This window comes from Solea solea, chromosome 8 (assembly GCF_958295425.1).
Source record: "Solea solea chromosome 8, fSolSol10.1, whole genome shotgun sequence".
Lineage (NCBI taxonomy): Eukaryota > Metazoa > Chordata > Actinopteri > Pleuronectiformes > Soleidae > Solea > Solea solea.
The window spans coordinates 15,079,608-15,096,818 of NC_081141.1; the positions used below are offsets into that span (position 1 = coordinate 15,079,608).

The 17,211-nt window shown below is 38.5% G+C and overlaps 1 protein-coding gene across 2 annotated transcripts; it reads right to left on the bottom strand.

Moving 5' to 3' along the window:
• Nucleotides 1-1,782: 1,782 nt before the first annotated feature.
• ptgs1 (prostaglandin-endoperoxide synthase 1) lies at nt 1,783-12,672 on the bottom strand. Of its 2 annotated transcripts, XM_058635252.1 has the most exons (11): nt 10,253-12,672; nt 10,082-10,162; nt 8,706-8,822; nt 8,043-8,183; nt 7,363-7,506; nt 6,778-6,959; nt 6,312-6,395; nt 5,700-5,946; nt 5,209-5,495; nt 4,024-4,171; nt 1,783-3,951 (listed from the first exon to the last, which is right to left on the bottom strand). In XM_058635252.1, the coding sequence occupies exons 1-11, from the start codon at nt 10,257-10,259 to the stop codon at nt 3,602-3,604; spliced, it is 1,788 nt and encodes a 595-aa protein (XP_058491235.1). In that variant the 5' UTR covers nt 10,260-12,672; the 3' UTR covers nt 1,783-3,601. The 2 variants fall into 2 exon arrangements, with proteins under 2 accessions (XP_058491235.1, XP_058491234.1); XM_058635251.1 differs by having other exon boundaries at nt 10,082-12,672.
• Between the last annotated feature and the right edge of the window lie 4,539 nt (nt 12,673-17,211).

Consider the following 17,211-nt stretch of genomic DNA (forward strand, 5'->3'; position numbering starts at 1 on the left):
TACAAAACCTACACAAATGCAAATGACAGTAAGGTAAAAAAGTTAATGATTAAAAGTAAATAGGCTAAACAACACAATAATGGTTAACTAGGTCACTCATTTTAGATGAGCAAAAGTGGAAAGCTAGCAAAATATTGATGTTTTTCATCTTACCATAGCCTATACCATCAGTCCAAAGTCAAAAATACCCATCAACTGGTATAAAACAAGCATATTTTAGTTTGTCATTTTTGATTTAGTCATTAACTTACCTGGATATTGATGGATGGCCGTGGATTATGAAGAAATCCGAGACATCAGAGTAAAAGTCCAGAACATGCTGCCTTCAGCCTTGTTCTTACTGAGCATGTGCAAGTACCTGTGGGAAACGCCCTCCTAGGCCTGATGTACATCTTAATTAACTTGCTTACATAAATTATGCTCATTATTGTTTCTTGATTACAACAAACGATAAAGTTAAGTACATGCTTCATTTGAATCCAAAACACAGAATTATTCAATCATTTCAGTTGAAATAACTATTTAATGCAAACAACACCTGAGTTTCATTTCTTTGAGTGTGGTCATTTCTAATGTTAGCTTTTGCCCACAGTTTGAACCTGAAATCAAAAGGAGGAGTAGGAAACGTCAGACTTTTGTCAGGTGTTTATGTGACTGTGAAATGATGTGGCAGTGCTGCCTTGATCTGTCAAGGTGCTTTAGAGGCATTGTTTATTGTTGAACTTCCACTGCAGACCTGGGCCTCTTCAACTTTCCAGACCCTTCACATACACAAAAACCTACGTACATGTCTCTCAAACTGTGGCTTGTGAGGCCAATTTTAGTGAGTCGCAGATGTGTCTACTGTACTGTTTATACTGGTGAAGTTTGATTTTTGCATTCAACAGCACCTCTCTGCTCTCCATGGACAGTGTGCTGCCAGACACACAACCACAACCGACATAAGCTCAAAAATGTGGGTTGCAACCTAAGGATTCAGCATAAATGCACGGGTCCCCCAGCTGGATTGTTTGTCAGGTTTCCATTAACATGTATCCCTGAATATAACCATAAGTTTTGGCTAAAAAGAAAATGTGCATTTTGATGATGTAAATAAAGAGCAGCAATAGCTGTTAACATCTGGTAGAGAAATGCTGTAATTTCCACCTCAGTCCACTCAAACCTCCTTTCTTCTACTGTATCTGCCATCTCCACTTCCTTTCTAATCGCCCTCTTTATTCACTTTATTTATTCATTACACTTATTTGTACCTACTTTTTATTTTGGGTGTTTCTATGCACAAATCTTAAATGTACATTCAAACAGACTGATGGAGAAGAATCCACTGCTAACGATATATAAAAGGAATGTAAAAAGTATGTCTTCCTTGAATGTAGTCCGTTTATTGTTGGATCTGTTTTAGTCACATGATATATTTTGACCCTCATGACCCACTGTACCTTTCTTACAGTAGCTCGATGTGCATCATCTCTAAATTTGGCAGCCAGAGAATTTAGATATTGAAGCCATTTTACCTTTTGGGACATTATATCATGACCCTTGGATTATCCAGTCACTTTCTATTGAACATTTATTCAATTTGGACTTTTTGTTCGGTCATAAAATGTAAAAAACAACAACGGAGGACCCAAGTAGTAGTTTTAAAAAATAAATTAAATGAGTCAAATTAATCAAAAAGGCAAACTCAAAGTGAAAGAAAAACAACATGGAACAGAAATGAATAGTAGAGCAACAGAAAGCACTGAACATCATGACACAAACAAAAACAACCAACAAGGATACATGAGGGAGTCAGGGGCAATCAAACACAGGTGAGACAAACGAGGCACAGGTGCAACACATTGAGGCGGGTCACACAATCAACAAGGAAGACAGCACAGGAAGTCAAACTAAACAAGGTACACGCAAGGAAAAACTTCAAAATAAAACAGGAAGCAAAGGAAAAAAGACCTGGATAATCCAGAGGTTATGACACATCAAGTTAACCACAGTGAGTGTGGTCACCTTTGGCTCACCTTCAGATTCTTGTGCATAAACTCAAACAACAGCTGAAAATGATGTAACATGACAGTTCACAGCCATGATCAAGGTCCTATGAGGCTGCACATAGACAAAATGTAGGTCTACTTTTAATGTCATGCAAAACTGCTACAATGTTAACATGCTGCTGCTAGGCAAATAATGTAATATTTGTTGTTACCATAGTAACATGATAAAGATCACTTTCTGTGAAAGACAACATGGAAATCAGTGTTTTAATGTCAAGAAATAGGATATAGTAGTCACAGTGGAACAACGAATGAATCTCCAAATAAATGAAAACTCAAGCTCAAGGAGAAAACTTAGTGGATCAATACTAGTGTTTCATTTGTCTGCATTATTCAAACGTTGCGACATACCACACTATCAATGACCTTAAGTTATTTTAAGGTGGAATTTAAGAAGATAATAAACAAAAAAACAAAATAATCATGCTCATATGCAACTGACATTTTATTTTAACTGCTCCAGACAGTTTCCTGCTCTATGGTCAAAAAACGTTGTGCCTCTTTCACAAACTGTATGTACACAAAAACCTCAGCTTAAACCACGTGTACACATGTGCTCTATCTCTTCAAACTAATTCAGAACTTCCTTAGACCATGTGTACGCACAAATGTTTCCCAAAAAGGACACTAACTTAGTTAATTAATGCATTTAACACAATCTTCAACTATATTATTGAGATAGTTTGCTTAGTTTACATATTAAAGTATTAAAATTACTCGTCCATCATTCTGGCCTACAATTTATATTGTTATTCATTATTACAATTGTTTGCAAATGCGGCTTCAATTTAAACCTTTTGTTCTGGTTGCATTATGCTCATTAATTACAAAATACACAAGGATTTACAGATACCATCTTGGCAATAATTATGAAATAAATGACCTGATGGTTCTTTGTGAATATCATCACTTTTCCCCCTCATTGCTTGAACAAATTCTACCTCATAACGACTGTTTAATAACTGCTCCAGCCTCACCCTGAGCTGTGAGATGTGCTGTTCCCCTGTCTCCCTCATGTTATCCTTTTTTTTTTCTTATTTCTGGTCTGCAATGTCAAACTATTCTTATTTTAACTTGCACCACTGTGCCTTTTTTTAACGTCCACCTCTGACAAAGTCTTTTTTTTGATTTCACAAGACATCTGCTGTTGTGCAATTGGTCTGTTTTTCACCTTTTCAGAGCCATCTCTTAAAACTGCTGCTTATGTCTTCTTCTATGTTCAGTGTAATGCTCTCTAGTGAGTTAAATAGGAATGGCAGCTTGCAGATTTTAAAGTCTGTCAATTTCACAGGATTCGGATTCACAAACAAGGCAGTAGGGACAACATTGGAGAGCAAGAACATTTCTGAGCACATATTAGTGAATGAGACCCATTGATTTCACCAGTTCTTACAAGTACTTTACTGCAAGTAAACTTTGAAGCCAATTAATACTACAGATGCCGTAGTCTTAAGATCACCGGTTCTTTTGTCTAAATTGGATTATGTATTATGTCATCAATTAAAAAAAAATGTTGTGACTGATTAAGCCATAAATCATCTACTGAATATTCATTAAAGTTCAGTTGACGGTTTCCTTGGTTTTGCCTCGTCCTCATTTCGCGGAACATGGAAGCCCACGTATGGACACCACTTGGTGTTGAGACACACCAGCTTCTTCAAAGTGGCAGTTTTCACTATGTCGAAGCCTGTTTCTCCTCCAAATGTGCTCGGTTTCCAGTACTGAGGGGAGCAGAGTGGGTTTCCCATCAGGCCTTTCAGGGAAAAGGGGGCACCCATCTCCACCATACTCTCACCAAATATACCATCGGGACGAGTTTTCTCCAACAGGACTCCTGTGTAGAACTCTAAAGCATCAATGTCCCCGTAGAGTTCCTCTAAACCTCTGGCCATGTCTTTGTCATCTGTGGAAAAGAGGAACATGTTGGCAATACATTGATAAAAAAAGATGACACCACAAAATGACTCTTTCTCACCAGTGAACTCGTCAAAGGAGGTGTAAGGCTTTAGGTTAAACTTCTTCCTGTATTCATTGAAGGGCTGAACACGTGCTGCTCTGGACTCTTTGATCACCATTCCTGTCACTTTGAGCACAGCTTCATGCGTGTTGTGACCTCCACCAATCTGACAAAGAGGGAAAAAAGTGTTATTTCAATGAAACGTAATGTCCTTAAGGTAACAATACTCACTAGTCAATGTTACTGCAAATTTTCCCATCATGGGACTTGTGAAGATTATCTTATCTTTTTATGAAAAGGAAGTAGACTCCGCTTTAATATAGATGAGTAAAAAAAAAAACCCCAGAGGTTTAGGTTATTTTAAATATCCGTTGTGTCTTTTCACTGGAAGCACAAAGGCCTCTTTCTCTGCAATAGTTTAGTGGACTCATAATAGGAAATACATCCACCTATTTGTTTAATGGAGGACAGGGAAATGCATGATATTTGCCTATGCCATAACAATGATGTCATACTATGGCATGGCAGAGTTATTAGTTTGGATACTGGGACACCAGGAAATTAACGATTTTAGCCACCTAACAAACTGCAAAAATCTACACCAGATCGAAGTGGTAGAAGTATACACTATCTGAAGAATATGTCTGCTGCTTTATCCTTTCCCACTTTATCCCTTGGACAGATTCTGGATTAAAAACTTTTTAAAAATGTGTTTTGTACATGGCATTGCTTTGTAAAATGCTTGCACACAAGTCCATGGAGAAAATTAACTCAGCTGTATTTAAAGACCCCCACGGAGTGGGGGAGAAGTGTTGTTTTTAGTGGCTCTGTGTGTCTGTCTGCCTGTCTGTTTGTGTTTCTGCACTTTCACTTGCCAATATGACCAGAGGCCGACAGACGCTTGTTGTGTGAATGGGGTGAAGTTTGCCATTTCTGATTGCCTTGTTTATGCACTGTTTTGCCATAATTTTTCAGACTCTTTTGTTCCTCTTGATTTCTGTTTGTGCATTATCAGTTCTGCCTCATGTTGTTCTTTCTTTGTTTGCTTAATGCCATTTACGTGTGCTACGTATATTGCACTTTGTTTGAAAAGTGCAATATAAATAAAGTCTGATTGATTGATTGATTGATAGATAATCAGCCAATAAAGCTATCAAACTAAAAATACTATGGCTGTATTTGTCCTCAGGTTAACAGTCTCACCTGTCCTGCAGGTTGACGAGAGAAACCATCCACCAGTTTCTCCACACCATAATGCATGAGAAGCGAGGTGTTGTAAAGAAACTGGGAGTACGGGATTTCATCCCCGTCGATGAGGAAGCTGTCGGGCATCAGCGGATGCCAGTGGTAGAGGTGGCAGAACTCCAGGGCAATTCGGTTGCTGTACTGAAAACGCACGTTGAAGAGCAGGGAGGGATCAAACTTAAGCTTCAGGTGGTAGCCGCTCAGCTGCTGCACATACTCTTCGATGATGATGTTGATGATCTCCCCTGGGTGGCAAAAAAATTATCACTTGATATTACATGCTCATTCCATGTTTGGATGTATCATTGAATGGTTTAATACTGAAGAATCCAAAGACGTTCAGCTACAAACACATGTGACAAAATAAACCAACCAATATTTGACATATTTGGCAAAGCACACATTAGCTGCCAAACATCACTTCATGTTCATACTCGTGGGGCCCTCACCAATGATGATGAGTCTGCTGGTCTGGAAAAGCTGTTCATCGTCCCAGGTGGGATGCTCTGCCTTAAGGATGTCACACACCCTGTTGTGCTCCCTCAGCCATATGGTTGCATACACAGTGAGACCCGGCAGGAGGCCAAATATCTCGTGACCAATGACCAGACGTTGCTGTGCAGGCAAACCCTCGGGGTACACCATGTGCACGGGGACCTCAGTTACTGACGGGGGATACATCTCACCATTCACTAACTGAGACAAAACAAACACATCATCTGTTAATAGTGTTGTTTGGGGTGTGTTAAGCTGTAATAGCAGAACTGAAGTCACTCAGAAACAAGATAGAGCGTGCTAAGAGGAAGTTGCCTCTGAAACCCTGATTACAAGTCTAAGAAAGGAAAGCTAATGTTGTATATGCTGTCAGATAGCCTATGCAAAGTAGGTCTCTCAGTTAGTTCTCAGAAACAAATAGGAAGTGAAGACTTTAAGCATTCACGTTATTTAAGGATAGCATAAAAATAGCATAATATCAGTGTGAATAAAGGAGATATAAGCTGCTTATTATTATTTTTTCATCCATCTATCTGTATAAAAAAAACACATGTACATTTTATTACCTGATATTTCAGTTTTCCATCTTCATGAAGCCGTAGTTGAAGCTGCCGCATGAGGTTTTCTCCATAAATTTGACTTGCATCTACCTGAGTGAGTTAGAGAGAAACACATTTCCTACATCCATCCATTTTCTATCTTTCACGTGAGAGTTGTGGGGGGGTGGGTGGAGCCAATCACAGCTTGCGTGAGGCAAAAGGTGGGATACACCCTGCACAAGTCGCTAGTGCATTGCAGGGCCAACATATAGAGACGATAAAGTGGTCAATTTAGTGTGTCAAATTAACCTAATCCCCAAGGGTTAGGAGCCAAACTGATGACCTTCTTGTCATGAGGCAACAATGCTAGCCACTGCATATAACCAACTGTCATAGCATATTTCTCCACAGGTTATATAGTAAATTGTTAAATTATTGTAGAAATGATGGTTGTGCCTGCCTGCTGAGCACTCATAGTTAGTCTGTGACTTACCCCATGTCCTAAACCCTTGGTGAAGCCAACATGAACTCCATGGTCAGTCTTGAAAAACTGGTGGGTAAAGTGCTGGGCCATAAAGGCAAACATCAGATTGGTTCCCTGGGGGTCGGGCCTGAATTTGGTTCTTTTGAAGAAACGTTCCATCAACACTTTCGGATCGGGAAGAACAGGTTTACCTGTCAACAAAAATGAACGCTGTGTGAACTCGCAGTGAGTAGCAGGGGAACAGGCCTTTATTTTGGTGAAGCTTATGGTTAGAGTGAGGGCTCTGCTCCCTATTTATGACGAGAGTTATGTCCTCAAGTTTCCATTAGGTCATACGTTGCACTTACCTTTCACTTTGTATATTGTTACATCTACAGTACATTAATCACATCACATCACATCACAAACACATTTTGGTTGGAAACCCCAAGAACAGCCACGAGTCCTCTTTATGTGGGGTCTACAAAGTCCCCATTGAATGATAGTGGATGATATACTGAATTTAAGCTCTCATCGTTGCTTTGCTGTAACATTTTAAAAGTGAGTGACTATATAATGTCCTATAAAATATGCAATTTACAGTTTAGGTCTCACCTTTAGTTCCCATGGGCAAAGGGCAGTCTTCAGGTACAGGAGGGAGAAGCCGGGTGTAATAGGAGATGTTGTTGTAAGACTCCCAGTTGAGGTATCCATATTTGGTATTGTAGGTGGGAGGACTTGGAATGAGGTCACTTCTAACTTTAAGAGAGGATGAAAAATATTTTTTCAGTATTTTCTGAGCCTTTATTAGAGAATTAGAGCATGACCGCCATGACTGGACATCTGATTAATATAATAAGAACAAATGGGTCTAAGTGAGACAGTAAATAACAATAATAATAATAATAATAATAATTTAACTACACTTGAAAAATCAACATTTTACTGTAAACTCATTGGGTTTTCTTGTCAACCACAGTGAGTCAAAGTGTGAACGTACTATAGAGACAACATCTAGCATTACTTTATAACAAAACACTTCCTCTTGTGGGCTCCATGTGTGATCTTTCAGAATCATTTCTCTTCCATTTTGAATGACTGCTGTGCACCACACATTAACATTAACTCATCATGTCTGCTCTAAAATAAGACAAATAAAATATACAGCATCACATCAAATTCCAACGCGACTGATATGAGGAAATAGACTTTAAAAATAATAATTATTATTATTATTATAACAACAATAATAAAATAATAATAATAACTATTATTACGCCTTTCATGAGACTTACTTGTCAGTACTATTCGCATGATGGTATCTTGCAGGAAAGAGTTGTTGACCATGTACCAGAGCCACTGAAAGTGGGTGAGTAGGTAATGAACTGCCGCGGGACTGGGCTTGAGCATGAGATAAACCCTGGTCCAGAGTGAAGCTACACATACGAGTAGAGACCATATGAAAAGAGAGGGTTAATAATAACAAGACACATGGACACGTCTTCATTATTTGTTTAAGGTACTGTATATGTAGGGAATGTAAGTCATCAGTATATTATATTATACCATAATGTAATTTATGGCCTGAAAAATTCTATGTTTTGTGCCCGTTGTGGCAAAAAACTGCCACAAACCCAATAATGATAGAATAGTTATATTTGTGAATTTCTGTTTGACTCTAGGGTTCTGATGGCCCTAGGGAAGAAGTAGCTCCATTTGTGCGAGTCTTGATGATTCCATACCACTTTCCAAAAGATGATGGCTACGATTGGAAGGGTTAGATCAGGGAGCAGCCAATGATCCTCTCAGCTATATATATGTGACCCTCTGCAGAGTTACACTATGATGTCCAGTATTGACACTTACAGTGGGACACAGAGGATCTTATAGACACAGCTGGGTGTAAAAGGACCCACAATTACACACTGATGCAAACACAATGATATAGTTTCACTCACGGACAGTGCAGTTTTCTCCATAGAAGCCAGTGCGAGTGCAGTCACATTGGTAGCCGCCTGTACCAAATCTCACACACACCCCTGAGTTCTGGCATGGGTAGTAACAACAAGGATTTACTGCAAAAAAAAAAGATGAAGACATCTTGCTGTGAATTGATTGAATAATTGGCATATTGGCAAACCAGGAGGAGCCACCAGACAACCAGCAACCAGCCTGGCACAAGTCTTACAAACATAGAAAAATCTATTTTCTTTCAGAAAAAGTTGTGGCACACAAACCATTTAAGTTGAAGTCACAGAGAAATCAATCCATGCTTCAAATAACAGTATTTGAAGATCTAAAGCTAAATACAATGAAGGAACTGTAAAAAGCTGTGGCCTAAAAGGTCCATTTACAATTCATGTGCCTACATGAACAAGGAGCATTGGACCTGTCCCACTAGCCCAAATCAAACTGCTTGTACCAGGAACCAATGTGAAAATTAGTAAAACTGAAAAAATAAAATAATGGTTAAACTTTGGTTTCTTTTAACTTGTTTGAGACAGAGGAAGAGTTTATTCACAGGAACTGGCAACTCAGATACTGCTTCCCACACACCATGCTAACCACCACCAGCCTATATAGACCAAGTTCATTTGTCTCTGCAGCTGAAATATGGCTTCCTGTCCCCTGCTCACACTTGCAGACGCAGAATTAGATAATGTGACTTTTTCCTTCCCCATTAGGTTTGGACAAGATATGACCGCCAAACTGTCCCAACCATATGTATCTGTTTCCAGGCAAGCCCAGGAAGTACATGCATTTATATACAGTAGATTACACGTACAGACAACTTGGAACCAATCCAAGTAAAAAAAATATAAAAATAAATAATTGAGTCACTTAGGGAAGAATACAGACGTTTTACCCTTGTTTGCCTATGATTTTGGTAGCTCTACACTTTTAAAGCTGCACCAAAGCATTTATAAGTCCAAAGTCAGAAAAGGTATAGTTTTTTTTTATATATTGTTGCATATACCTTTACTTGAAAAAGTGTTTATGTCTTCCTTCACTGTTTAGGATAGAGATATCATACCTATAAGGACATTAACATGAGTTTAAGCAGAGTTTAAATACACTTAAACCTCCTAATCTACCTCCCATCTTTGCATGTCCCTGCTCTAATTTACATTAGATTTCTAATGGTAATATTTTTTTTTTATAAATTACTAATGATAATGGAACATTTTAAGTGTGTGTGTATATATATGTACACACACACACATACATACACACACAAATTTTAGACTGACTCTCCCCATATAATTATTAAGAACAACCTAAAGCATCTGAACTTTACTTAACACACTTGCTAAACTGTGCTTTATCTGCTTACCAACATTTGCGTCACCAGCACATGACGAGATCTCCGTCAGCAACAGGATGATAGGAATCCAGATGGAGAAGATGCTAAACTCTATTCCACAAATACATAAAGGGTTGAACATCATCACAGCAGGTGTAAGAAATCATACTCATTGAAAAACAAAATCAAATGTGATATCACCTCTCATGATCTCCACACGTGGCGCACACACAACGGCGGATGAATTTAAAAAAGATCAAATGAATTAATCAATGAAAAGAAAAAGAGAAAAATGTGCATCTCAAAGAGGACTCTCTTCTTAATAACAGTAACTGACAGGGTCTAACTGGCTTTATCAGCTTTTGTGAATGGGTGGAAACAGTTTCCTTTGCTTCCTCTACGCTGTCATCTATAGATTTGAATATTTAGCCCAACACCAAATATTTTTGATTTGAACTCCTCATGATTTTTCTCGTCTTTAACCTATGTAGTGTCTTTGAAATGTAGATTTGATTAAATGTTTTTTTTTTTTTATGTGCCAATCATATCATTAGAGTACTAAAGTAAAAGATACAGTAGTGATGCTCAAGAAATGCTCCGCAGTGCTTTATCGCCACCTGCTGGCAAATTGAAATATCACAAATGCTGATAAATACTATATAAAACAAACCATACCATTTCAAATTAAATACAATTTTATTTACAGACAATAATCTTAATGAATCAAGAATAACTATATCTGAACATCTCTTTCATCAGCACATATTTTTGATTATTCAAGATATGTGGATGCAAATTAAATGCCGCAAAACTGGATTGTATTAATGTGTATGACTCTTCTTTGTCCTATATGTAGAATAGAATAGACCTTTATTGTCATTTCTGCTGTCTGTTCATATGATGATGTAGAATAGAAAATTACCTGCAGAGGTCAGCAGACTATCACAAAAAATAACAAAGACACAGAAACACTGACACACCTGGCAGTTGAATATGATGTGGCAGAGCATGACAGAATTAACAAGAAAACTGTTTGTTTGCATCTCAAAGGGGAATACATTATTTTTAAACCATTGATTAATTATATTAATCAGTGAGGTCATAGTGTATCAAACCTTTAGGATTCAGTTCAGTAGATTGCTTCTGCCTGCACCTGCAAAATGGTTATCCTCCTAAAATGCCCATAAAATGAAATTACAAAAGTGACATTCATGAATGTAACAGATGTCTATTGCACATGAGCTGTGGTGAATGTCATGTACTTTCGGTTTAGGCTAGATCAGAAGATATAGTTTCGCTCATGGAGGATATAATTGACATGGACAACAGTTAGGAAAGAAGTAACACAAATATTTATTGGCAGGAAGCCACTCTTCAATTTAACAAAAATAGTTCAGCTATGACTGAATTTACATTTTTTTCATACAACAACAGAATTTATCAATAACAATCTCAGTTGTAAACAACAGCAAAACAAATGTAAACAGGGAATGCTGTTCAAAGTGCAAATGAAATTTAAAAAAAAGGCCAAAAGTAATAAACAAAGTCCAATAGAGTCCAAAAATTAAGTCAACCGTCCAGATAAGTCAGTGTCCACAGTTTGTCCGAAATCAGTGTGTGTATTAATCCTTTAATGTAATTGTTCATCTAACCGGGTAGTGTGATTTTGTTTCTTATCTGTATGATGTGATAGATGTGCTTTCTCCAGATGCTCGAAGAAGCTGTTTCGGAGGTCACACTCTCCAAGCATGTAAGCCGGTGCTCTCCTCCACGTTCTAGCTCGCCATCAGAATCCATTCATATACAGAAAAAAAAAAAACCTGCATACAGCAGGTGTTTTCCTTAAGGTCTATTATTTATCTCTTTTTTTTTAACATTAATCTATATCAACTGTACAGTATATCTTTCTAACTTAAATCAATGAACGTAAACCATTCACATTGACAATGTATTATATATGGCTATAAAATAAATGTTTACCCACACACAAAATGGTGTGTATATGAAACATTTTTAAATGTTCTTAACTTAACCACCGCATAGTGCACACAAATCATAAATTAATCATGTTCAAGAATGATTCATTGAATTACTGTCTCTAAATAACCCAAATGCACACAACTGCATGTGTTTTAGCTCACAAAACCAACTCGTTTAGCTTTGTAAAATTAACTAGCATATAGCAATAGGTCATCAGTACACGGTGTATAGCAAGGTTGAACTAGGTTAATTGCTAACACATAGCACTAGTTCGATTAGCAGAGATAATTATCCACACAGAAATACAAAATTAACCACATTCTCAAATCCAACACACTCATATATACCTCCGGTTGGTTTTAAACATTTTCTCAGAAGTGTAACAGCACATAAGATTGATATATCAATGAAATAAGTGAGTAATTAGCCGAGGTCGGCAGCCGTTAGCATGCTATGCTAAGCGCTAATGATTACTACTCACTGGAGTTTTCCCTCGACAAAACACGATAAAATGACCCAAAACACCTTCTCCTAGGTGCGGATACCTTTCAGAATCAATAACTCGAAACAAAATAATGTTATCCACTCTTTATCTAATTATCAGCATTAACTTGCTCTCGGTCTTGAAAAAAACTGACAAGCCCGGGAAAAAAAAACAAAGGAAGTGCAACCGTGACTAGCGCTTGTGTGTAACTAATGTGCACCCTGCTGGTAAAAATGAGAAACTACATCAAAATACAACTCATTCAAACTGTATAGCTCAACATTGTTAAACTCTTGGTCACCAGCAGAGGTGGAAAGAATACTGAAATATTCTACTCAAGTAAAAGTACCAACATAGTAAAAGTACTGGTCTAAAAATGTACTCAAGTTAAAGTAAAGTAAAATAGTAGAGTAAAAGTTACCTAGTTACTTTTTTTTTAAACACAAGGTTGGTCTTTCTTGTGCCATGCAAAAAGGACAAAAAGGGACACAAATCTCACATTGGGTCAAAGGTCACAAATGCTTTAACTTTCTTATTCCCTCAGGGATTAATAAATGCCAATTCACCTGTCCTCACCATTCACCTGTCCTCATCAGTCACCTGTCTGTCCTCAACATTCACTTGTCCTCATCATTCACCTGTCTGTCCTCACCAATCACTTGTCCCTATCATTCACCTGTCTGTCCTTACCATTCACCTGGCCTCTTCATTCACCTGTCCTCATCATTCATTAATTAAGGCAACATTTTTTTTTTACTTAGTAGCGGATGTGATTTAAAACGTAGCGAAGTAAAGTACCTCCAAAAAAACATACCTAAGTAAAAGTTAAATTACAGATATACACAAGTAACCAATGAAGAGAACAGGTGTTCACCCTGTCTCTATTATATTTGCTCAGAGTGAAAGTGCTGGTATCATGATCCTGCTGCATCTTTATATCTTTAGTTGTCAGGTTCTGATATCGTTCCATAAAAGCAGTACTTGAGCCAGACCTTGAGCCAGGATTTTTGCCTGTTGATGTAACTCCTGAGTAATTTCATACATGCTGTAGCAATTTTAAGTCTATAGCTTGTCTGTAAATGTCCACGTGAAGATAAGTGATATCTTAACCGAAACATGCTCAGCCAATTCTTTTAAACTTTACAGATGTCTCAAATTGTTGCACTCTCTTTGAAGGTTCCCTATTAAGTTACTGGATATGTTGTTGGAAGTTAGAAAGTCATTGAAAGTAATTTGTAACAATGCAATGCCGTCCACGGGGTTTGCCCATCACATTTGTTTTAGTCTGGTACTTCAAATCTCCTAATTTCTCAGTCATTTCTCCTCCATCGCTTTAACATCATCATCTCTGTGCAGTACAGTATCTTTCCATATTTAAATTGTATGATCTCAGCTGCTCCCTGACCAGACTGTGTTGTCTTTTAAGTTTTGTCAGAATGTTTACTGTCCAAACAAAGAGACAATATAACCAGTACTGACTGTATGACATTAAATCCTTTTACCACCATGGCCACAGATATATTATTTTTCTGAATACATTTTAAAACATTCTCACAGACGTCACACTCTTTTTTTTTTCTTGCGTTGTTTATTTTCCAAGTTTCACGACTGTATATGCAGTCGATTACTCTTTACTGGACGTTCACTGTGATATTAATGACCCATGTGAACTGCAACTTCAAACTGTTTTTGGAATTACATTCGGTTTCCTATACATGATTGATATGAAAAAGAATGGGACACATCAGGAACTAATTATCAAATCATCATTTCCTGCCTCACAAGTGCTTGAAAAGGACTGCTATGGGTTCATAGATGTACTGCTGGCTGCCATGGTCTGCCATGCAGGCTGAGGCTCAATGCTTCCTATAGCATTCCTGGTAATTGAGATCAGATGCGCCTCTGAGTGGAACCTGGACGGGGAGTAACCTGGAAGCATTTATTTTATGGAGAATATGTTTAGTTAAGCCGTGCTCCCGCTCCAAATGAGCCCCGGTTTGGGTCTGGTGATGAATGCGATTGGTGAAAGCACTGAAGGCTGGTTTCTGACTTCTTCCTTCCCCTGGATCAGGTTTCAGATTAGCAGACTTCCTTTCCAGTTGTGCAACAAGACAATCCAACTGTTGGAGAGGCAATGGGTGTACAGGCAAGGGTGTCATGTGTTATCTCAGATGGGTTTTCTGACAGAGCCACACAGCAGTGGGTCCTCAAACAGCAGGTACATGAGTTAAACCTGTTAGAGGAAGCAGCTGAGTGTGGAGGAGGACCGATCTCCTCAGGAGTCACCTGGTGGTCCATGCACTCTGGCAGTTTAGGAAGTACACTAAGACAGTCTACTAATAAATCCTTTGTTTTTATGACACTACTTTAACTGAACTAATAGGGTGGATAAAATGATATCTCCAGGTACATTGCAAAATTCAATTTTATGAAGGTAGAATCAGGATTAGATGTTTTTAGGTATAGATGTACCTAATAAACTGCAAACGGAGTGTAGAGCAGTGGTTCTAAATAATTTTCTGTCATGCCCCCCCTAGAGGGGAGACATTTTTTCACGCCCCCCCCTAAATTGAAATACTATTGAGAACCTGATAATATTTATTTATTTATCTATCTGTATAAACCACTGTATGAGTTGTCCCACCCTGCCTCTCACGCAACAATTGCTTTGTTTTTGAAGGCCTGCACCTTTAGAATAAAAGAGGTGAAGTGTGTATAATTCCTTATGTACAGAGACATAATTAATAAAAATGAGTAAAATCAACTTTACAGCATCATTAAATGTAGCTTACCTGTAATATAAATGAATATTATGAAAATATGACAGAGTCCACTTTGCATGCCCTTAATTATAACTTTTAGTTCAACACAAATTTTATTTCTGCTCCTCACTTACATCATTGCAGTGAAGTATCAATCACCATTCTCCTAATTCTCTCATATACGGGACATTAAATGTCCCACACACTGGACTGTTGAACTCCTCCATCAGTTGTCAAAAACCCCAGCACAGATCACTGTAAAAAAAAACACAGTCTCCCACACTGTAATGTACTCACTCTCCACACAGACCACATTTCTACAGTGTTAAGTGTGCAGTGTCCAGGCTCCTGGACCTCAAAACTCAAGAGTGCATGAAACACAAACACAGGTTCCATTCACTGCTGACCATCCATCAGTGTATGACAAACAAACTGGCCAGGGGCAAACCACGAGGTCGAGTGCGTAAGAATTAGTGACATCTCATGGTGAGACTGAAGATTGTAACATAGGACTTCACCAAGCCTGTCAGGAAACATAATCTTCACATACCAGAAAGGATGTTGTCCTTACAGGCAGCAGCAGAAACAAAGCAAGGCATAAAGTATAAAGTACATATCAATTCTTAAACACATATTTCTGAATAGAATATTCAATTTCCACTTAAAAATAAATAAATTCAGAGTTTCGCTGTCCACAGTATCTCACCATGTTGCACTTTTACCACACACTCTTGCACAACATGTGCAGCAACCAGAGGTGCTCTTTTCAAAATAAACACAGAGGTAGCCCTGCTCGTTCTCCAGGTTATAGATCCTTTCCAGCACTCGTTCCTAAATCACCTCTCTGTTTTCCTGTCCCATCTTCCACACTTCCCTTGGCTGACTGCAGTATGAGCATGCCCGGCACCAGCCACGTCTCCTTGACACGCTGCTGCTCTACACCCCAGAGCAGCTAGGATCAACAGGAGGACAGGATATTGCAGTCGGCATCAAAGTAAACACACAACGTGTCCTGCACAACTAATATCCAAGCTGATCCGATTTGATGTGACAGTTTAAACCCTTGAACTCAGAGCTGGCCTACTGGAGGAAGGTGGCTTTGGAGGAGGTTGGGTGGGCCACGTTGCCGACCTGAAGGGTTTTCCATGATTTGGAGCTCCATTCACCTCTGATTGCTCGGGGTCACTGCAGGTGAGTGCAAGTGGTCGGAAGGAAGTCATTTTCCCTCTGGAGGTTGTTACCTGATTGGGTAAGTAGCTGATCTCTGACACTGACCTGAGTCCACGAGCACATTGAGCCGAGCAGTGAGGCAAAGAGCTGGGCCTGGAGACGGAGGGTTGAATGACATCACACAGAGGTATAACCGTTTCTTCTGCTCGTGAAACTGAACCCTGCGTGTTGGGATTTATTTACTTGCTGATTATATGTATTTTCTTTTTCCTCGTCGTCCTGTCATCGTCTCGTCCACAACTACAGAGGCAGCACAGAGACACAAGGACACACTGTACAGAACACAGTGAAACTGAGAACTTTCCTCATCAGTAACACAACGTCATTGTCATCACGAATGTTCTTTTAATAAAATGTTATTCATTTTAGCCAAATCAATGTATATGTTGTTGTTTTTAATGGTGCTGACACTGGTTTTACTTCGTACCAATTCATGAATTCATGAAATCCGTCGCTGCTAAATGTCAGTACTTGAAGGTGCATCTAAATAAAGATAGTGACCTGAATTCTGCGTGAGAGAAATCAGTGCAGCTGTCACGTCCGAGCTAAACCAGACAGGCTTTTTGTTTTTTATGAAGCGCTCAACATACATAAGCTTGTATGTGTATGGTTTTTTTTTCGAAGTAGCAAAAAAAGGGAACCATTTTAACTCCAGTACACAATTCAAACTAGTATTAACATAACTGTATTGATTAAAAATGTAA